This window comes from Lynx canadensis, chromosome E2 (genome assembly GCF_007474595.2).
Source record: "Lynx canadensis isolate LIC74 chromosome E2, mLynCan4.pri.v2, whole genome shotgun sequence".
In the NCBI taxonomy this organism is placed as follows: Eukaryota; Metazoa; Chordata; class Mammalia; order Carnivora; family Felidae; genus Lynx; species Lynx canadensis.
Genome location: NC_044317.1, coordinates 27,057,632 through 27,080,255, shown reverse-complemented (window position 1 = coordinate 27,080,255; position 22,624 = coordinate 27,057,632). Strand labels below are relative to the sequence as shown.

Genomic DNA, 22,624 nt, shown 5'->3' with positions numbered 1-22,624 from the left:
CCAATGTGGGGCTTGAACTCACAACCTTGAGATCAAGGGTCCCATGTTGTACCCACTGAGCCAGCCAGGCTTCCCACCTGCTGGCAGGTTTTCTATCCTTGAAATATGGGAGATTGAAACCCAAACATTCAATAACCCTTTAGTCTCCAACAAAGCTTCCCGGAGGGTTGGAGTCCCATTCTGCCTAGCCTTTCCCCACAAACTTTTTAAATAGAAAAGAATTTTGTTTTTAAAAATAACAGTCGGAAGATGTAGGGTTCTCAGGTGATGGTGGGAACTCAGGGACACTAACGACATTTGTTGACTTCAAAACCAGCCTTGGCAGAAGCCCGCTGGGCCAGAATGACAGACGCTACTGAGTCCGGGAGTCTGGGCCTGTAGGAGAGGGGCGCGTTGCTTGGGACGCGCCTGCACCTGCCGGAAGTGGCTCGCTGGCGGCAGCCTCACTCTGCCTCCTGCTTCTCCTCTGGGATCTCCTTCTTCTCCTCCGGGGTCTCCTTCTTCTCCTCGGGGATCTCCTTCTTCTCCTCCGGGATCTCCTTCTTCTCCTCCGAGATCTCCTTCTCCTCCGGGATCTCCTCCTCTTCGGGGATCTCCTTCTCCTCCGGGATCTCCTTCTTCTCCTCCGGGATCTCCTTCTTCTCCTCCGGGATCTCCTTCTCCTCCGGGATCTCCTCCTCCTCGGGGATCTCCTTCTCCTCCGGGATCTCCACCAACAGGATCTGTTCACCGGGATCTGGGCCTGGGCTCATGCGGATCTGCACCGAGTGCTCCTCCGGCCCAGCCGCCCCTTCCCTGCCTTCCTTGGGCCTCTCAGGGGAGGCAGGTGGCGGAGAGCTGCGGGCTGGGGGCTCTGGCGGTGCTGGCTGGTCTGGGGCGGCGGATCCCGCCTCTCCCGCAGTGTCTTGCGAGCTCTTGGCCTGAAACCAGAAAGGGTGATTGGTGAGGGAAAGAACATCGGACATTTCTTGGAGGGGTCTTAGAGGGGTCTTGCACACCTCCCTGTTCCCCTTCCTCATACCCCCAAGGAGGAGAATGGCAGAGCACTCAGGGGTTCAATATAATGGATGAGAAGTGGGGGGATGGAAGGCATCAGGATTATTTGGTAGACACAGAGTATATTATGGTGAAGTTTAGGAATTAAAAAGTCCTGGCTGGACTTAGCGGAAGGTCTTGGGGATATTTTGGGTCTCTGTTGATGGGCAGGGCTAGAAGCCAGAGTGGAGCTGCAGGTTCAAGCCTGCCCCTGAGCCATTGAGGGAGGAGAGGCTGAGACCAAGAAGGAGAACCACCAAGCCTTTGCAAAGCTGAGCCGGCGGCCCTGTCCACTTACCAGTGGCCCTGTCCACTGTCCAGTTACCAGGGCTGGGCGCTCCTGGGTGAATGAGACAAATTCTAAGCAAACAAGGTAAAAGGCTGAGATGGCAGAAGTAGCTGTGGGCTGTCCCCCTTTCTGGAAGGTCTCAAAGGTTGAGACCTCTCCTCCCCCGGGAGAAGAATGGGCAGGATACCACTGGCATTAGGCTGGGCTCAGCCCCCATACTTGGGGACTTGGTGGGTACTTCCAACCCCAGCCTTTGCGGTTCCTATGGACACTGGCCATGGTCTGTGTATCAGTAAAAACCCAAGCCTTCATGGATACTCGTGACCCCATCTGCCCTGTCTAACCCATCTCTGCATGAAAATAAATGGGAGAGAGTGGCCCCCAGAAAAGGGGGCCTGAATGGTCCACAGCTGTGCAAGACCCACATGTGAATTAAAGTGAAGGCGGTCAGCATGCTCGTGAGGAACAGAGACGTCTGAAGTTTGCTCAGGTCATAGGGTGTTGAAGGAAGGGAAGTGGGGTAGGGAACCCCACTCCAAGAACCCAAGGCAGCTCTGGGGACAAACCACTCCCTCTGTCTCAGTGTTCCTGCATGCTTTGGTACACCTGTTCCACCTTCCCCTATCTGCCCTAAACTCTGACAACACTCTTCCAGGGCAAGATGGTGCCCTGATGGGGCTTCCTGAAGCATCCTGCTGTGAATGGATCCAGAAGAATCGTGGGAAGGTTGGTCAAGTGCTTCGCCATGTTCAAAATGCCTTATACTTTTATCCAAGGGGCACCTGGGTGGCTCAGTCAGTTAAGCATCCGACTTCAGCTCTGGTCATGATCTCATGGTTTGTGGGTTCGAGCCCTGCATCAGGGTCCATGCTGACAGCTTGGAGTCTGCTTCAGATCCTCTGTCCCCCTCTCCCTCTGCCCCTCTCCCACTCATGCTCTCTCTCTTTCTCTCTCAAAAATAAACAAATATTAAAAAAAAAAAAAGACATCCAAGGTATCCTGCTTCATCCATACAATGCCATGTGGCAACCATGAGTAATCTGCATCTCAGAAAGCTTGAGGAACTTCCCCGGATCACAGACCTGGTGGTGACAGAACTGGGATTTAGACCCGAATCTTTGGATTATTATTTAAGAGCTCCTTGCACTCTGCCATTCTGCCCTGATTGTTCTAAAATTGACTTTTATTAGAATTCTCATGCAAATTTAATTCACATCTCCAAGTTGCCTGGGTAAAGAGCTAATATTCAGTAGCAATAAGCCCCATTTCAGATAAAGCCTTTCACTGTACTGAGAAGAGCCTTGGAGCTCACGTCTGCTCAGTCCCACGCAGCAGCCGGCACTAAGGACCCCAACTTGCTGGTTCGACCTTGACTCTGACAGTTTGTGAGCCAGGCAATCATATCTGTCCTCAGTCTGAGGCCCTGGGTGGCTGTATCTTGAGAAGATACTGGAACCCCAGGGAGCTTTGATGTCAACTCCCAGACTCCAGATATCAAGTGATCTCTGGACAGGTCCCCCAGACTCTGACACCAGCCTGGATTAAGACTAAGTTCACTAGGCTCGTTTCCTGCCGCGCACCCCCCCCCCCGCCCCCTGCCCAAGATTTATTTATTTTTGAGAAAGAGAACGCAAGTGGGGGAGGGGCAAAGAGGGAGGGGAAACAGAAGATCCAAAGCAGGCTCTGCGCTGACAGCAGTGAGTCCGATGCGGGGCTGGAACCCACGAACTGCGAGATCATGACCTGAGCTGAAGTCAGACGCTTAACCGATTAAGCCACCCAGGTGCCCCCTTTGAACTCTGTCATGTGGACTGCAGTCCCCTCCCTGCCACGGAGCTGCTACCTAACCACGGCCTCCTTCCCAACAGCGTCCCTAAAGGACAGTCATGAATAGTCATAATTAGTGCAATCATTCTAATTGGCATTTTTGGCATTAGTCACAGAAAAGAGTCCCAGAACTAATTTTAAAATTCCCTTCAGATTTCCGAGGACTGGGGCAGGTAGGACAGTTGGCACTGTGCCTGCTGCAGAGTTTTTTCTCTTCAAATCTTTTCAAGTGTCACAGACACAAATATAAAATATGAGGACATCACTGCCATCTGGGGAGGGACATTCCCTGCCCACACCCACTGCTCCTACCTCTGCAAGTGCAGGAGGACTTCCCGTAGGAGGGTTGCCCCCCTCAGCCCAGGCAGGGGAGCCTGGTCTCTCCACACCACCACAGTCGGTGGCTGGGGAAGTGGCACGCGATCCGATTCTGTCCAGTGACAGTGAGCCCTGGGACTTTTGCTGGAATCATGGGGAAAGAGGGACTTTCTGTTGGGAGTTGCTAAACCAGAAGGATGTAACCCTAGTGCCCTTGTGATGGGACGCCGTCCCTGAGGAAAGCAGGAATGACAGAATGGCAAAACCAGTCCCCTGGGCATCGTCTGAACTCCTGGATCCAGCCTTGCCTGAACTGCCCAGCTACCTGACCCCCATCAATTCCCTGTTTTTTTAAGCTAACGTGAGCTGGCACCGTGACTTGCATTTCTGTCACTTGCAACCAAATGAGTCCTGACTGATGTGAAGAAGGGGAGAGATTTCCCCGCTCTCTGAGGCACCCTGGCCCTCTCTCTGGCACGAGGCTGAAATGGACAGGGAGGCTGGGGAACCAACCGCGTTACCTGTTCCAGCAACTGCTGCTGCCTCGCTGCTGCCTCCAGCGCAGCCAGTTCCTTGAGCCGGGCCCTCAGGTGGGCAAGCTTGCCGGCTTTTGCCCCCTTGGCGCCCATCTTTCCTGCTATGGCCAGGGCGGCGTTGAACAGCTTGGGGGTGCCTGCCCGGGGAGGAAGGATGAACACGCTCTTCTCCTTGGGCTTGTTGTTATTTCTTAGCATGCGCCTGAAAGAAAGCAGCGCCCGTGAACATCACAAGCATGCTCTGGGAGAGAAGAAAGCATCATTCACGTAGAATCCACTGGGGTTGTGGTGTGGCGGTGGTGGTTTTGGCCGGCGAACTGTGAGTAAGCACGGCGCGAAGTGCTTTATGCGTCGCATCTCAGTCAGTGATGGGAGCAACCGGGACGACGTGGGTTTATTGTCTGTACCTTATAGAGGAGGAATGCAGGCTCAGAGGGGTCAAGAACTTTTCTGAGGTCACACGGGAAATACTGAATGATACTATAACATATGGACTCAGAAATAGGATGCTCCGCTGAAAAAAGACCCAAAGCCTTTCCCTTCTCTTCCTTTTGCTTCGCTGTCATTTTGCCATCCTCACCATCACCTCTGTCAACACTTACTGAGTGTCTGTATGTGTCAGGTGCTATGCTCAGTCCTTTACAGACCCTCTTCAGTGGCCCCTGAGATCCCCCTCCCTGGTGTTCCCTCCCCTTGAGGGGTGAGTGGGACATGTGACTTGCTTTCAACCAGCAGAATACAGCAAGGGCGATCAGATACCACCTTTGTGAATATGTCACATGGGACTGTGATCTCTGTCTTGCAAGGAGACTCTCCCTCACTGGCTTTGATGAAGCAAGTGGCCATGTTGGGGGAGGCCCACGTGGCAAGAACCAAGGGCAGCTTCCGGCCAACAATTAGCTGGGAAGTGAGACCCCCAGTCCTACAACCACAAGACACTGAAGTCGGCTCACAAGCATGTGACCTTGGAAGCAGGTCCTTCCCCAGGGGACATTTGAGATGGGACTCAGCTCTGGCCCGCACCTTGATTACAGCCTTGCAGCAGACCCACCAAAGCCACCCCAGACTTCTGACCCACGGAAACTCTGAGGTAATCAATATGTGTGGTTTTAAAAGCTACTCAGTGTGTGGTAATATCATTACGTAACAACAGATAACTGATACACATTCTGTCATTTAAATCTCACAGAATCCTCACAGGTAGGCCCTATTTTTCTCCCTCATTTCAAATAAAGATATGCAAGGCCAGAGGGGTAAGTAATTTTCCCAAGGTCACACAGTGAGGAAATCACAGGGGCAGAATTAAAACCCAGATTTAAATGCAGTTTGCCACCCTGCTCTCTAAATAAGGAGACGATCTTCCATCGAACAGAGCCCCAGCCTTTGATAAGGAATATTTCACGCTACAGATATGTGATGAGTGGTTTGGCTCAAGAACAAATGAATTGTGTCTGCAGTCTAGTGGGCCTAGACTCCTAATTGGCAAATTCATTCACCAGGGCTCCAGCAAAACTTGTTTGTTTAAAAATGAGGCCATTACTGGCTGCTTATCTAATCAGAGGCAATGGATTTAAATTGTGCATATTGATATTAATTGCCCAAGACTTGCATTTTCCGGCTGGGACTCCCCCAGGAGAACACAAACATGATAATTCATCAGCGGCCTCTCCATGCCTGGCACTGTCACCTGTGTCATTTAGTCCATAACTCACAGCATGACAGTCTGTGGGAAGGCTCGGCGTGGTACAAAAATGACACAAAAGAACTATCTATGGGACTTTTTCTGATTGCTAAGGGGCTGTCTCTCTTTTGAGACACTGAGCTGGCTTCTGGGACATTGCCAGATTAAGGAAATTCAGCCTCATTTTCCGATGACGCATTTTCCTATAAGTAGGATCGCACATTCATCCCTGGAGAAAGTAGCATGCATGAGACCTTTTTGCCCCATTTCTTGGAGCGGCCAAGCCAGAGAGCTGAGCACTTCACTTATTCGGGGCCTCCGGTCCTCCATCTGTAAAGCAGGTAGTTTAGACAGAATCCCACACGTGGCTGTCACCAACTCAGACGTCCCCAGGCTCTGTGGCTCTCAGACTGTGTCTTTTCCTTTGATGGGCAGAGCTCCCACATGATCCTCTGCCTCTGTCCTCAAGCTTGCCTTTCCAGAAAACCACCTCTCTGATGAATCATGCCACAGCTCTGGTCCCAGGGCCTCTGTGCTGCAAGACCCATCAGCAACTCCTTTCTCTGGCTGCTCCCCACCCCGGGCCAGCACCTCAGCCCCTCGGCCTCCTCCAGTGCCAGGCACAGGCTCACCACACGTGGTCAGGAGCCTCTGCGGGATGCTAGTTGATTTGCCACACCCTCACCTAACCTAGCCAAAGAAATGGGTGGCTTTCTTGGGCCTTGCTCCTCTTGCTGGGGGAAGAAGGCAGGGTAGGGGGACCTGGAGCCCGCTTTCCGACATAAACAGTCGATTCTCACTATTCCTGGTAGTGTCGCTCTGTAGAGCCCCTGCAAACACCGAATTAGTGAACACCGAGTCATTGTTTCTGGGGCAAACACAGGCTTAGGTTTCTGCGAGCCTCTCATGACAACATTTTCATCAACTGATCAATATTTGTGTGTGTTTCTGTTTACAGACATCTTATGTAATACACAGTTGATTCATTACCATTGAACTCACGACGAACATCTCTGAAAGCCATGCCTCAACGAAGCTTGTCTAACCCACGTGTTTCCTCTGTAAGGCCCATCCCAGCCTTCTTGCCCTTGGGAACACAGACAGCACCTCAGCACTACACTTAGGGGCCATTTTAAATAGCAAAATCACCAATAAGGATCACAAAAATGTGAAAAAGGTGGCACTAAACAGACCACAAAAGGACGCTTGCTTCCAAGTGTTCAGACGCTTACGAGCTGAAACAATAAAGCAGAGCGTCACCTTGTTCATCTTCTGCCCAGGACGTGCACTTTGGGCAACTCAAAGTTTTCACTGCTCTGCACACATCCACGGATTACTGGGAATGCCCGTGAGTGCTGATTTCGGGGTTACAAATAAATTTTAGTGAGTAGGCGAATTGCAAACACAGAGTCGCAAATACGCGACTAATGAGGATTGGCTATATTTCCCTGTTCCTCGGGAGAGCAGGAGGAAATGGGCAAATTTTGTGGGAGAAGTTCAGATAGACCGGCCTTTGGAAGGGCCCAGTGGCTTCCCTAAGAGCAAACAGGGAAGCTGGGTTACAGGGCGGCCTCCTTCCTCAGGGGACCCCAGCATCCTGCATGTATTATGGGCCAACATCAACACAGCCTCCATTCACCTGGGGGTGCCGAAGGGGTTTTCTTAAAACTTAAGTCATGTCAAATCATTTGTCTGTGTAAAACCCCACACAGCTGCCATCTCCCTCAGAATAAAACCCAAAGCCACTGCAAGGCATCACCTGCGAGGCCCTACCCAAGCTCATCCCCTTGACTTCTCCCATCCGATATCAAGCTACTCTTATTTTCTTGCTGGTCCACGCACACACTGAGCTTGCTCCTCCGCAGAGCCTTTGCACATGCTGTTCCCTCTGGCTGGAATGCTCTTCTCTGCAAGCAGTCCTGCTCATGCTTTTATTCTGTGCAGGTCCCGGCTGAAATACCACTTTCCTCAGAATGGTTTTTCCTGGCCAACTTATCTCAAGTAACTCCCTCCGTCACTTCTGTCTCCTCGATGTGGTTTGTGTCCCCTCACAGCCCTGTGCCCAGCTGGGGATATCACATAACCATTCATTTCTCCATTGTTCGTCTCCCCTATTAGAATTCAAGCTTTATTTGGTCCCTGCTGTGTCCCCAGGGCCTAGAACTATGTACTCAATACATTATTGTGTGCTGTGAATGGAGGCAGTTTATTTATGGTGTCATTTCATAGAATGAGGTAGAAAATAGGAATATATGATAAAAGGCAAGGGAGGCAAAACCAGATATATAGATTTGAAAAGGCTTTATCCAATGAGAAAATTATAGAGAGGATTTAATGGATAAAGAGGAACCATTATTCATGTTCACTGAGCTCTCCCATATGCCAGGTACCTTGCTGGAGACATTCATACACACTATTTTATTTAATCTTCCCAACAACACAGTAGAGGGGATTACCCTTATTTTATAGAACTGCAGAAAACTGAGACCCGAGAAGTCGAGTAACTTCTCTAAAACCACACATCCAGTACCTCACACGGACAGGGTTTGAGCCCTGTAACTTCCCAAGCCTGTTGTGGATTTTCTACCACACCCTGCTGCCTCCATCACTCAACTCAAAACCTGATCTGAAGGGTTTGAAAACAAACAAAAATAAAAAAAACTGCTTTTCTAAAAACTTACCTATTCTTCAACAGTACAAAACACAGATACATGAGGTGGTTCGCTGCAGCACTGTTGAGAATTGTAAAATATTGGAAATGGCCTAAACGCCCATTCATAGAAATGGTCTGCAAGCATCAGAGGAATGCAGATGGGTCTATGGCCTGATAGAGAAGGCTTCTCAGGATTTGTTGTCATGTGAAAAAAAGCATAGTGCAAAAGAAAGTCTACAGTATGCTACCTTTTGTGTGAGACAGAAAAGAAAATAAAATATTCACCCATCTGCCCATTTCTGCAGAAGGAAACACATTGAGGAAGCAGCAGAAGCTAATGAGCCTGGGTTTGTATAGGGGCAACCGGTTGGGGGGTAGCTGGGACAGTCTCCGGGCATCCCATTTTGTTGCATTATGACTTTGGGTGCCATGTTAATGTTTGACATATTCAAAACAACAAAAAATCAACAAGGATTGGGGGTGAGAGGAATCATAAAAAATGGGATGCAAACCTGGGTGTATTTCACATGAACAGAACACCCACACTAAAGGGAGAAAAAAGAAATGAATCCAAATAACTCTGAACACAACACTTACATCGTAGACACTCAGGCTAAAGACCAAAGGAAATGTACCAAATGTTGAATTCTGCTGAGAAGGCTTCTCCCCAGCCCCCACCCCAGTGGTATGAGAGAGCAATTCTGAAACTGCTTTCTCTATATGGTAGGACTGAACAAAGGAGTTAATGTTATGAGGGTAAAGAGAGCTAAATTTCTCAGGGTTGGAGAAGAAATTTACCAAATATGGGAAAGGAACAGATTAGAAGGATTTCCATGGTGTTGGACTGAAATCGTTAGGTACAGACACAGATACAGACAGCAAAATAGATGTTGATATATACACATATATAGATACACTTATTTTTTTAATGTTTACTGTTTTATTTTTGAGAGAGAGAGAGAGAGAGAGAGAGAGAGAACACAAGTAGGGGAGGGGCAGAGAGAGAGAGAGAGGGAAAGAGAGAATCCTAGCAGGCTCCACACTGACAGCAGCGAGACTGATGTGGGACTCGAACTCATGAACCATGAGATCATGCCCTGAGCTGAAGTCGGACACTCAACTGACTGAGCCACCCAGGTGCTCCTACACTTATTTATGTATATTTGCATATGGGTGTATTTCCCAGCTCTGCCTTTAGAGCCTAGTAGCACCCCAGTAGCAATGAGCACATGGAGTGCTCAAATGTTGGTTTCTAAAAACCATTTCCATCTACAAGGAATCAAATGGCCATTTCCAGGGATGTGGCAGGGAAAGCACAAGATGACCCCAGAGCATCTTATTGTGGCTCTTAGCAAGAAAGTGCTAAAACGTGTTGGGGACGTTACAAAGAGTCACAAGAGCAAGCCTGAAGAGGCGCCTGCTGGCCAAATTTAGTGCAATTTGACACCAAAACAATGACTGTAACATGATATTTATGGAACAAAACAAATCCATATTGATATAGATAAATGAATAAACCAATAAATGGTAAGGAAGAGAAAGCTCTTCCTTAAAGTAGAATGCTCACTAATAAACGTAGAAGGCACAATACGTAGGAGTCAGAAAATTACCATTTGTCAACCACTGCGGCAATCACTGATTTAGCAAGAACCCTCAATGGGCACTGGAAGTAGCAAGTGAAGGCTTGATGGGGAACAGGAGGTCCAGATAGCCTCAGAGTGACTCCCCACTAATTACTTATCAATTTCAAAGAGAAAAATGTTAACTTTAGAGTCCAGAAGGCTTAATTAACCAAGTGATGGAAAGGAAAATAATCAATAATACTGGGAGAAACCAGCATCTCATGCCTCTCGATATGCTGCACTAAGAAGAATACAACATCCCTTTTTTTTTTTTTTTTAAAGTAAGCTCGGGGCGGGGCGCCTGGGTGGCTCTGTCGGTTGGGCATCCGACTTCAACTCAGGTCACGATCTCGCGGTCCGTGAGTTCGAGCCCCGCATTGGGCTCTGGGCTGATGGCCCAGAGCCTGGAGCCTGCTTCCGATTCTGTGTCTCCCTCTCTCTCTGCCCCTCCCCCGTTCATGCTCTGTCTCTCTCTGTCTCAAAAATAAATAAATGTTAAAAAAAAAATTTTTTTTTAAATAAATAAATAAATAAAATAAAGTAAGCTTGGGACACCTGGGTGGCTCAGTCGGTTGGGCATCCGACTTCGGCTCAGGTCATGATCTCGCAGTTCGTGAGTTCAAGCCCTGCATCGGGCTCTGTGCTGACAGCTCAGAGCCTGGAGCCTGTTTCAGATTCTGTGTCTCCCTCTCTCTCTGACCCTCCCCCGTTCATGCTCTGTCTCTCTCTGTCTCAAAAATAAATAAACGTAAAAAAAATTTTAAAAAATAATAAAGTAAGTTCTACAACCAACATGAGGCTTGAACAACAACAAGAGACACATCCTCTACTGACCCAGCCAGCCAGGCGCCCCCACAACATCACTTTTGAGTAATTTCTGCCCTAATGCAGAACCTGAAGGTAATCATGAGAAAATATCAGAACATCAGCTGAATCTAAATGAAGAGACATTCTACAAAATAACTGGCCTGTCCTCTTCGAAGTCACTAAAGATGGAAAAAGGCTGAGGAACAAACCCAGATCGAAGGAGACTGCAGATACGAGGCAGTGTAATGAACAGGTGGTCCTCCACTGGATTCAGGAATAGAAAAGAAGATAGGAAAGGCCATAAAAGGCACGACTGGGACAATTAATCAAATTTGAAGATGGATTAGGGATGAGATAATAGCATCGTTTCAATACTGAATTTCCTGATTTTGATAAAGGTACAACGGTTATATAAGCGAAAGTTTTAGTCTTTACAAAATGCACACTGAAGTGTATACAGACTTTTTAAAATAAAACTAATGTACCTGGCCTTCTTCCGGAGTAACTTCTGAGACTCGGGATAATGCACCAAAATTTCATTCAGGTCCTTCTTATCCAGAATGAAGAGGTTGGTGAACCCGTGGGCGACCACATTGGCGGTGCGACGATTCCCGCCACCAACAGCCAGCAAGCTGGGGCAGAAAAGGGAGGGAGGTGAGATGTGGCAGGCTGTGGCTGTGATCCCACTAAAGTGCTCCTCTCTACCTCTTGCCTGGAGCACGGTGGCGGCCCCACACGGCGGAGAGCCAGGGCCGACCCTGCATATGTCAGCATCCACAGCCCTTGAGGACAAAGTCCCACCCGCTGGCCACCCGCCCCTCCAGCTGGGGCCCACATCTCCTCATTTCACCCCAGCGTCCCTCTGACCTTATTTCTCCAAACACAGATCCAGCCTTCAGCGTCACCAGCACGGCCTTCCCATCAGGGCCACCCAAGACTTGCACCTGTCCTGCCTGGATGATGTACATCTCTCGGCCTATCTCCCCCTGAAACAGAGAAACGGTGAGCCCCTCTGTCCTTTCCCAAAATGACCATAAAGGCAGCAGGGCTGGGCCCAGAGGCTGGTGGCACAGCACAGAGGAATGTGAGCCGGCATCCAGCCCCACCACCAACTTGGTCGCTTCCCCTCTGGGGCCTCAGTCTCCCCATCTGTGGATTGGGGAGAGTGGCCACCGCGAACCTGCCTGACAGGGTTATATGGGGAGTTAGTGGTGTGATGGAAAGCAAAATTTGAGGTAAGCTAGGAGGTGCAGGTGCAATGCATTCTGCAAACTCCCATTGATACACTCCAGTGGAGGGCCCAGAGGCATGGAAAGTCCAACAGTGGCTCATACAATAAGCTGATACCTGTGCCGAGCACATACCACTTCAGGAGCTTGGTAAGCATTGGCTGATTGAAATAGGAATGAGAACAACATCAGTCATGTTGTCTGGCCCTTGTACAATGTTCGTCTGTGCGAGCCACTGTTCTAAGTGTTATATGTGTCTGAGCCTGCTTAATCCCCAACAGCTCTGGGATACGAACTCTTTGCCTGAGGGCACAAAGCTAGGCCAGGGGAGAGCAGGGATTTGAACCCAGGTGATCTGGTTCCAGACTTTATGGTTGTTGTGGGGTAAACTGTGTCCCTCCCAAACTCACTTGGTGAAGTCCTAACCCCAGTTGCTCAGAATATGACCTTCTTTGGAAAGAGGGTCATTGCAGATATAATTAGTTAAATTAAGATGAGGCCGAACTGGAGTTGGGTGAGTCCCTCACCCAACATGACTGGTGTTCTTATAGAGGGGACATTTGGACAGAGACAGGCATACAGAGAAGACAACATGAAGTGACCCAGGGAGGGGAGAGCCATCTATAAGCCAAGGAGAGAGGAGCGGATCCTTTCCTCACAGCCTTGAGAAGGAACCAACCCCTACCGACACCTTAATCTTGGACTTCCAGCCTCCAGGATGGTGACACAATACATTTCTGTTGTTTAAGCCACCCAATCTCTGGTCCTTTGTTACAGAAGCTGTAGCAAACTATTTCAATGGTCTTAACCCCAAATTAAAACAAATGATGAATGAATAGCTTGCTTTGGACTGCCATCAGAAACCCCGTCTGTTATGCACCTTCTGATCCTCATGCCCCCAACAGACCCCTACTTCCTGTGAGTCACACCTGAAAGGACAGAGATCAAGGGCAGGTAAATCGATTACACTTCTGATTCATTTGACAAACGTTTCCTGGACATCTCACGCGTGCATGAGCTTCTTAACAAACGGGAAGTTTCATGTCCCTGTTTCTATATTCAATTTGACACGGACTGAAGGGTCTAAAGAGCTCACCCTCACCTAACTAACCAGCCCTGTTTGGGGGGGCGGTGAGGGGGGGTGCCCCAGGGGTGTCTCAGAGAGATCATCGCGGAGCAAAACTGGACAGCAGAGGGTGCCATTCGCACTTGCTCATCAAGGGCTCACTTCCACCTGCCGACTCCAACCACCTGGCTGACGCTTCCTTATTTGCAGTAAATTCTACATTACCCTCAAGGATAATAACAGCAGCAATGGTACCTCCTCTGTGCCAGCACGGTGCCAAACTCTGTAGGCACAACTTACTCAATTTGCACAACCATCCCATGAGGCGGTACCCTCAACATCCCTACTTTACCCATGAGAAGAGAGAGAGTCAGAGAGGGGAAGCCAGTGCCCCAAGGCTGAATGGCTAGGAAGCAGCTCCAGCATCAGACAAATCACTCTATTGCTCCCAAACCCCTTGGCCTCTAGGGCTGCCTCTCTAAATTCTCAACCAGCTGTAACACTGTTTCCCCATTTCCCTGGGCTCTCTGCTTCCAGAAACTTCACTGCTGCACAGCATACAACTTGGAGATGGGGGCCTTCTTGGGCTGGTTTCCTGAGGCTTACAGGGGTTGCTTGGGCTTTTTTTTTTCACCCCTGTACACACATTGTCTTGACAGCTTGGGAACAAGAGGACTCAAACCTGAGTTCCTGTCCTTCCACCTTAACCACTCACTCACCAGGTGACCTTGGTCTCACCTTGAAGAATGGAAGCAGAAGCCCTAGACATGTGGAGCCCTGGGTTCAAATCCAAATGTTTTCCAGGATCAGAGGGGTGGTTTAAGGAGTGAGGGGAGCCTGGTATGGGGCAGCGGGGAGGGGTGGGGCCTGTGGCATCAGGAGGGAGGGCAATGTTCCCCTTCAGGGGACTCTTGCTATTTGGGAAAGTAGGGCTCAGTGCTAACAGATTTTTTTCTGTTTTCAGCCAGAAATCTGACTTTCTATGCAAAGCTTCAAATTAAAAAAAAAAATGTTTTAATGTTTATTTATTTTTGAGAGAGAGAGAGAGAGAGAGAGAGAGACAGAGACAGAGTGCTAGTGGGGGAGGGGCAGAGAGAGAGAGGGAGACACAGAATCCGAAGCAGGCTCCAGGCTCTGAGCTGTCAACACAGAGCCTGATGCAGGGCCTGAACCCACGAACTGTGAGATCATGACCTGAGCTGAAGTTGGATGCTCATAAACCTGAGCCACCCAGGCACCCCAAAACCTTCAAGTTTTTAAAGGTTGGGGACTATTTCAACATTTTTTTAGGATTAGGAAAAAAAACCCACAAAACAACGAATGGGCTGGCTGCTATGCAAAGGCCATCAGTTTGCAACCTCTGACCTATCCCAGCCCTTCTGCTGCCCCATTTTTCTGAAAGGAAGACCAAGACCCTGGGAGCAGTTTCATCTACACAGTCAAGGACCTACTTCTCGTTAGGTTGGTCACTTTCCTTTTCTGGAAAGTGGGGTTCCTCGTCCTGATTCCCCTGGTCCTGTGTCAAAAGGAGCAAAGCCTGAGGCACACCTGAGTTCAATGCCAAACAACCCAGGAGCCCTGGGGTCAGCTCACTGGTGCTATAGTCCCTGTCCCTCCCCAGCAATTCTGCTCTCCCTGGGCTTGCAAACCCCCTGGGCCTTCAGAGGCACCCCCTTCAGCACAGCTCCTAGCAGGGAGATGCGCTGTAAATCCCAGACTGCCTTGCAGCTGCCTCGGGCCACTCACCTTCTTGCACACATAGTCATTGGGCAGGTAGACGACAGAACGAAGCCTCTTCAGCATGTCAAAGATCAACTGTCGGTCACAGCCCTGTCCCCAGGAGGAGGGGGAAAGAATGCCCGTTTAGAGGAGGGTGGGGGCTTGGGGCTTCCCAGAACCCTGGGGATGAGGGTGCTAGGTGGGCCATACCTGGAAGAGAGCCACTTTACTGACAATGTTATAGTTCACATCGATGGCGAGGTCTAACCGCATCTTGTCCGGAAGCTGCACCATCAGTTCTGACTCATCTGCAAAGGAGACCCTGGCAATGGTCAGAGACACATCCAGGCCTCTACCCCCCACTCCCCCCACATGGGACCCCAGCCACACCATTCCTCTGCTATCTAGAACCATTCTATACTGGGAGAGTACCCTCTCTGGGCTTTTTGGATGCTATTCCCTCTGCAGGAAACACCCCCGTAGTTAACTTCCACTCATCCTTCAGAACCCAGTACTCCTCCAAGAAGCCTTCTCTTGAGATTCCCCCACCCACTATTATGTTAGCAGTCTCTGTGCTGCAACGCTGATCACACTCTTTATTGCAATGGTTTGTTAATACTAGTCTGTCCTCCTCATGCTCTAAGAATGTTAGCAAGAACTAAGGTATTTCAAACACTGTTTTACAGAGCTTTACAGAGATGGTTTTATTAAATCTCCCAGCAATGCAAGAGGTGCCCACTACTATAACCCCCACCTTACAGAAAGGGAGGTTCAGGAGGGCAGTGACTTGCTCGCAGCCCAGGGGGATGGAATCAGATCCCACACAGGCCGTGGGGCTCCAAGGCCAGTCCCAGGAGAGCAGGGGCCCTGTCTATTTTTCCCCATGATGGGTCTGCAGTGCTCAGTGGGGAGCCTGGCACAGAATGAATGTCGGTACTGGGGACAAGAAAGGCACAACCTGACCCCAATCCCGATTCCCTTCTACTCCACCACAATTATTTATGGGCTCAAGAGCTGATCTCTATGACCCTGGGCATGTCAGAGCCCTCTCTGGTCCTTAATGTGCGCCCTTGTGAAAGAGGGCAATGATTCAGATGTCACAAGTCCATCACTGGCACAGACGAGGCCATGCATGTGAATGTGCCTTGTGTAGAGTGAGTGCAGTAGCAACAGATGCTAATGAAGATTCTACGCTCACAGATTTGACAACACCTTCAGCTCAGGAGAGCTTGGAGTTGAGGTGTAGCTTCTTCAAGGCCAGAGGGAAGCCCATGGAAGCAGTGGGGGGCTCCTTAATTAGCTGAGAGAGTTGAGGGGGCTCTAAGGCACACAGTCAGTGGCCCACAGGCTTGTCAGAGGGCTCCAAAATGATGTTTACGCTCTGAAAACAAAATTAGTAGCTTCCAAAGATAAACAAGAAACTGGAAAAAACATAATTGTAAATAAATCAACATATAAATAGCATATTCAAATTTTATGAAGGGTTCCGTTTAGAATTCACAAAAACTTCACTACATTTGAAAACAACGTACAGGTTAAGGTTCTCCCACTTTGCAAGAATTCCTGGGCACACCCCAGTTCTTCTGACAAGAAGGCAGAAACAGTGGTGAATGAAATGCATGGTTGTAGCCAAATAATTTCAGAAGGAAAGCATAACATCAAAAAGTTGACAAACAATATATGTGTATGTGTGTATATGGAAAGAGAAAGCGAGAGGGGGTCTTCCTTCTCTCCTGATTTCAACTGTACTTCCATCTCTGATGGGGATGTATTTCAAGGCAGGTGAAGTGAGGGGGCAGGGCATCCAGAAGACATGGCTCTCAAGTCTTCAGGGCTCTCTCGACGGCCCAGCCTGGGGCACCTCACAGGCCTCCCTAGGCCCCTCTCAAGTAAGTGTTCAGGACCTCAGGGACACAGGGTCAAAGGTTGGGACCAAAAAGGCAGGGCCCCAGGAGGAGGTGGCCAGGGGGTAGCTGCCTGGCAGCTGGGGCACTGGTCTTACCCAGCATGCCTTGGGACTGCCAGGTGTATTCGTACCAGGTCTTGACACGGTTCTGTACGGACCTGGGGATCTTGTAGAAGTTCATGTACTTCACTGTGCTGTCCATGCAGCTGCGGTAGTAGGTCTGCCCTGCAGTGGCGGCCCCCACCACGTCTCTCATCTAGGGCCGGGGAGGAAAAGTCAAGGATCAGAGTGGGGCTCTGGGGACATGGGTCATGAGCATGTTTGCTCTACACTGACCAGGGGTGCTTGAGGAAGAGGGATCAGGAGACAGGGAGACCCATGTCTACACACAGAGACAGGGGACTGTCTGACAAGGGAAACTCCACCTCCAGGGTGGACATGGGACGTGAGGGCCCCTGGGGCCCCACCAGGAGGATATGCCTCGCTGGGCTGGGCTGATTCTGGTATGACATGGCTCCTTGGTGCCAGAGGCCACTTTGAACTTACTGGAGGAAATAACTCAGTGTACTGCCCTGCAGGGCAGGGCCCCTAGAGGCAATTTTGAGGCCGGCTGATTGCGGCCCCATGTGCTGATTAGAACATGAGATGCACCCCCAGCATAATAGATACTCTCAAGGTTTCTCTCCAAGGGAACAGCCCAAATCCCCAGGCTTTGCAGAAAGCCATTCGGCCCAGCTCTCCAAAGACACCCCAAAGGGACTGACATTTCAAATGGAAGCAATGGCAGAGAAGAATCAGACCCAGACCTCTGCACCATCCTCTTCACCCGGCAGGCCCCAGGGCTCCAGCCTCCTGACTCAAGGTCCTGTGCTCTTTCCCGGGCTTAGTTCAAAAGAAATGGCCACAGATGGTGACATCTGTGGCAGCAGTGGGAAGGAGATGGGCCCCGCAGGCAGGTGCGTGGCAAGCCAGACCAGGGACCCAGGTACCTGTCCGATCATCACAGAGAAAGCAAAGACACCGGTGAAATAGTTCAGCCCCTGGAAGATAATTTCGAAGAGTGTCTTGGGGTCAGGCAGCCCACCAATAGTGATGAGGGTCTTCACAGCCCAGTAGTAACAGCGAATGTAGCTGGAGAGAGAAGAAGAAGGGGACCGCGGTCAGCAAAGGCCCCACCGTGCTGAGCCTGGGTGTCCTGCTCTGACAGATGTGCATTGTGCAAAAAAGGAAACCCTTTACACCTTCTAAGTGCAAGGAAAACAGCCGCATATGCATAGAGTGCTCTGCACTTTCTGGAGTGTGTTCACAGATGCTGTCTTGCTGGGTTGTGGCTCTGCCCCAACCCTGAAGGGGCATGTTATCACCCCCATTTATGGATGTGGAAACTGAGGCTCTGGGAGACTGCTCAAAACACTTGGCAGGAGGATAGACCAGGGTCTTCTGACTCCTGATGCCTGGGCTCCCTCAATATTCTTTCAAGTTCCACCAACTTCCCTTGGCCATCCCACCATGTTGGTTCATGGAAAGCAAGAGCAACATCAGACTTGGAAGATACCTTGAGGGCTATCTTTTCTGACCCTCTCCCTTGTCCATCCATTTTCCAGACAGGGAAACTGAGGCCCCAGAAGGGAAAGGAAACACTCAGGGTCACCAGCTGGCAAGGTCTGGAGCTGGAATCAGAACTCAGGTTGCCATCTGTTTCTCTGAGCTGTCACCCCACTGTTGGTAATCACTCCATGATTACCAGGGAAGGGAGGTATGGGTGATGGGGTCCCACTTGGTGGTAAAAGGAATAGGAGATGCCCCAAGCTGATCTCATTATCACAAAGAAATAAGAGTCCCTCATATACCTGTTCACGCCTTCAGGCTATGCCTTCCCAGGGGTCAGCAATGGGTGAGGTCAACAGAGCTTAAGTACAGGGCAATCCCAGCTGGCTTTCCTGTCTTCCTACCAGGGCATCCAGAGCCTGCCCTGGCTCCCGTGTCCTGACACATGCACACTTTCAAGGTCCCTGCACAGCTCCACAATCAAGAACATGATCTGGCTAGCAGATAATCCAGCCTGAGGATGGTCCCAAACGGGTCCTCCCCTGAGCTCCATTCACCAGCTAATTATGCAGAGTCATAGTTAGAACACGGGCCCTGGAGCTGGACTGGCCCAGCTCGAACCCAGCTCTGCCACTTCCTAGCTGCGTGATGAGGACGAATTACTCAGTCTCAGCAAGCCTCAGCTTCTTTCTCCTAAAATGGGCATGATGGCAGTGAAACATCCTTCACAGGGTGATCGTGAGGACGAAATGAGGTGCTAGAACTGACGGGCTGTCAGTACACGTCAGCTACCACAGCCTTCACTGTTACTGGTGCCTGGTGCCTGCCACATGCCTGCAGTGGGGAACAGGCTCGCCTGTGTCCTCAAGAAACTCACCCCCTGGTGGGGGCAGGCAAGAAATCGTGCAATGAGCACAGGGAGGGGGAAGCAGAGGTTGTTGGGAAGTTGGGGAGGGGTGCTCTGCCTCTGACTACTAGCTACAAGGCCTGGGGCAGGGCTCTGGGCAGCCCTGCTCCTCACCCCCCCCCCCCCCCTACACAGAGATCCCAGGACAACACAGGCCTCCCCTGTTAAGTCCCCCATCATACTGGTCCCAGCCACCAGAGGGCGCAGCCATAAGCACAGACACAGCTGACCTCTGGCTGGGAGCTGGGGGCAGGGGGAGGGCGGGGGGCTGCCAGGCCACCCGACAGAAAGGCAACATGAGCAACGTCCCCAGAGCTTTCCCCACACTCTATCTGATTGGAGGAATCTTCTGTTGCCCTGGCACTTCTGAGGCCTCCCTGAAGTCCTTGTGTCCTGTGGGGACCCCTACATGCTCCAGGCCAGGCAGAAGCAGAGCAGGATAAAGGACCCAGCTCTGTGGGAACTTGGGTCCTCAAGCCCCTGGCTCACAGCAGACACTCAACAAATGGTCACTATTTTGAAAGTGATTATTACCCATGATATTGGACTTCTGGAGGAATCCTTTACCATTTGTGGTTTTGTGGCACATAATGGGGGTTCCCTGTAGGATTTCGTTTGGAGAAGAGTAGTGTGGCCAAGACAGTGTGCCCCTTCCAAGGTCCCTGCAGAAGGGAGTCCCAGACAGCTGTCCCCTGCCCTCCCCCTCCCTGTTTGCCATTCCATCCTGGGCCTGCCCATGATGGGCCTGCCAGGCCTGCTCCTGGGACTTGGGTTTAAGTTTGTTGTGGCACAAACCCCTTTGATGGATAGATATGGAAAGCTAGCAATCTTCTCCTTAGGGAAGCCAACAAGTTCTCAAAACTGCTCCAATTTCCAGGGTTGGGAGTGGGACCCCCTTATATCTCTGGATCCCAGGTTGGGAACCCCTTTCCTGGTATGCCGGCTTCCCCATAAGAATGAGTGTAGCCAGGAGGTGGTCACTAACTCCCATCCAGGCATGAGCTGGACATGTTACACACATTAGTTTATTATTCCTCACAAGAAATCTGAATACAAGACTATCCTCATGTTGTAGAGGAGAAACTGAGTCTCTGAAAAAGGAAGGGCCTCAGCCAAGGTCACTGAGCTAATTTCAATGAACAGCTTCTATTCTTCCTACCCTGGCCTCCTGTCCCTAAAGCCTGTGCCCTGGATCTCCAGGCTCACTCCCCTGGTCTGGACCTCGCGTGCTTCTGGTTTCCTTCCCACACTGCCCTTCCTTCTCTCGATCACAGAAACCCTTTGTCTGGGCCTTTTGTTGCTCCCCCTAACTGGCTCCTCTGCTCCTGTCCTCTATGTCTGTCCCCACCTCCGCCAAAACCAGCAGAGTCTCCTTTCTGAGATCCCCCAGGGTCTTGTCATCCCCCTGCTTAAAAGGTTTTGAGGCAAGAGGTGAGAGGGTAACTGGGCTAGCTTTCCATATCCATCCGGCCTTTGAAAATGTGGCAGGGGCGCCTGGGTGGCTCACTCCGTTAAGCGTCCAACTCTTGACTTCAGCTCAGGTCATATCTCACCATTTGTGAGTTCGAGCCCCACGTCAGGCTCTGTGCTGGCAGTGTGGAGCCTGCTTGGGATTCTCTGTTTCCCTCTTTCTCTCTCTCTCTCTCTCTCTCTCTCTGTCTCTCTCTCTCTCTCTCTGCACCTCCCTGTCCCCAAAATAAAAAAAAAATAATTTTTTAAGCATTAAAAAAATGTGGCAGCATATGGGAACTCCCTGTACTTTCCCATCGGCTCTTCAGTAAACCTAGAATTGCTCTAAAAACATAGTGTACTAATTAAAATAATAATAATTTTTTTAATCTTAAAAATGTTCATATCCTTCGCCCTGCCATCCCCCCTTAGGAATTCAGTGTGAGGAAACAATCAGGCCAGAGGACAAAGATTCATATACAAAGATGTACACTGCAATATCACGTGTCAGACAGAAGAAATGGAAACACCTTCCACACCCAGTGATGATGGAATGGTTGAAGGGATGCTGGCCTCTCTGTACAGAGGGGCAGTGGGGGGCAGGTGTAGACAGTGGCTTGAAAACAATTCAGTGATGGGCAAATATGCATGATATAATGCATATCCCTGTGGGCTACATACTTTTCCACATTTTCACATTTCTAAAATTAGGATGTATCTTACAATATGTGTATATTTATTGTAATATTTCTTTTTTTCCAAAAGGCTGTGTTGACTCAATATTGTATCATATAATTAACTGAATCTTAGAATCAAAGAAATATAGTAAAGTATGTTCCTGATCTTTCTTTCTTTTTAAGTAGGCTTCATGCCCAGCACGGAGCCCAACATGGGGCTTGAACCCACAAACCTGAGACTAAGACCAGAGCTGAGATCAAGAGTCAGACACTTAACCGACTGAGCCACCCAGGCGCTCCCTGATCTTTCTTTTATAGTCAGAATAAAGATATATGAAACAAAGAACAGCAAAAAAGAACTCTCTACTGGTTCTCCATTGCCTAGAACCACACCATCCAATAAAAATATGATGCGACCCACATAAATGTAGTTTAAAATTTTCTAGTTGCTACTTTTTTGCTAAGTAAAAAGAAACAGGTGAAATTAATTTCAGTAATGTTTTTTAGTCAACCCAAAATATCAAAATCAATATTTGACACATAACCAGTATTTTAGACATTAGCAATAAGGCAGTTGACTTTTTCTTCATGTCCTCCGAACCTGCGTGTAATTCACATCTGTCACACCGCGTTTCAAGTAGTTGGTGGCCCCATGTGGCTAGTGGCCACAGTATTGGACCATCCTCTCTACCACACAAGATGGCTCCCAGTGCCCTGATGCCACCATTCTGCACCTCCACGCCTTTCTATGGGCCGCTCCCTCCCCCAGGGGTTCTCTGTCCCTTCTCTCCACCTACCGAGGCCAAAATCAAACTTAACTTTTTGTAATTGACTGTCCCATGCCACCTTCTCCACACCTCTCCAGCACCGGGCAGATGGTACGCCAGTGTAGACTGTCGCCACGCTGCCGGGGTTAAAATCCCAGCTCTTGAACTTATGAAGCCACTGTGTGACCTTGGGAGATCATTTCACGTCTGTTACCTCATCTGTGAAACAGAGATGATGACGGTACCTACCTCATGTCCTGGAAGATTACTGGAAGGATTAAGTGAATTGCTAGGTTAAGTACTTCAAACAGTACCTAGTAAGTGTTGTCTGTTCTAAGTGCTTGTGGCTATTATTAGTAGCAGTACCGTTGCCATCATCATTATTTGAGCACGTCCCACAATGTAAGGCAGCTCTCTGGATTGGCAGGAAGGTTCGCCTTGTGTGCCAGCTTCTGCACGGCTGGTGATTAGCCAGGAAGCAATGTTGAGAAGTGTGCTCTGGCCTCCTTCCCACTTGGACGTGACCATGGGGTAGAAGGGTAGATGCACATGTGAAGTGAATTTGCCAACTCTACTACACTTTGGGAG

General features: G+C 49.8%; 1 protein-coding gene across 1 annotated transcript in view; it reads right to left on the bottom strand.

The window, feature by feature from the left end:
* Positions 1-620: 620 nt before the first annotated feature.
* CNGB1 (cyclic nucleotide gated channel subunit beta 1) overlaps positions 621-22,624 on the bottom strand; it is a gene marked incomplete at its 3' end in the record, with an annotated part of 63,683 nt that continues 41,679 nt past the window's right edge. Inside the window, exons 25-32 of the mRNA XM_032591271.1 lie at positions 17,678-17,819; positions 16,785-16,944; positions 14,993-15,090; positions 14,810-14,893; positions 11,636-11,754; positions 11,254-11,400; positions 3,991-4,207; positions 621-920 (exon numbers count right to left, since the gene is read on the bottom strand). Of these exons, the coding sequence (XP_032447162.1) occupies positions 621-920; positions 3,991-4,207; positions 11,254-11,400; positions 11,636-11,754; positions 14,810-14,893; positions 14,993-15,090; positions 16,785-16,944; positions 17,678-17,819 (1,267 nt within the window). The remainder of the gene's footprint in view (positions 921-3,990; positions 4,208-11,253; positions 11,401-11,635; positions 11,755-14,809; positions 14,894-14,992; positions 15,091-16,784; positions 16,945-17,677; positions 17,820-22,624) is intronic.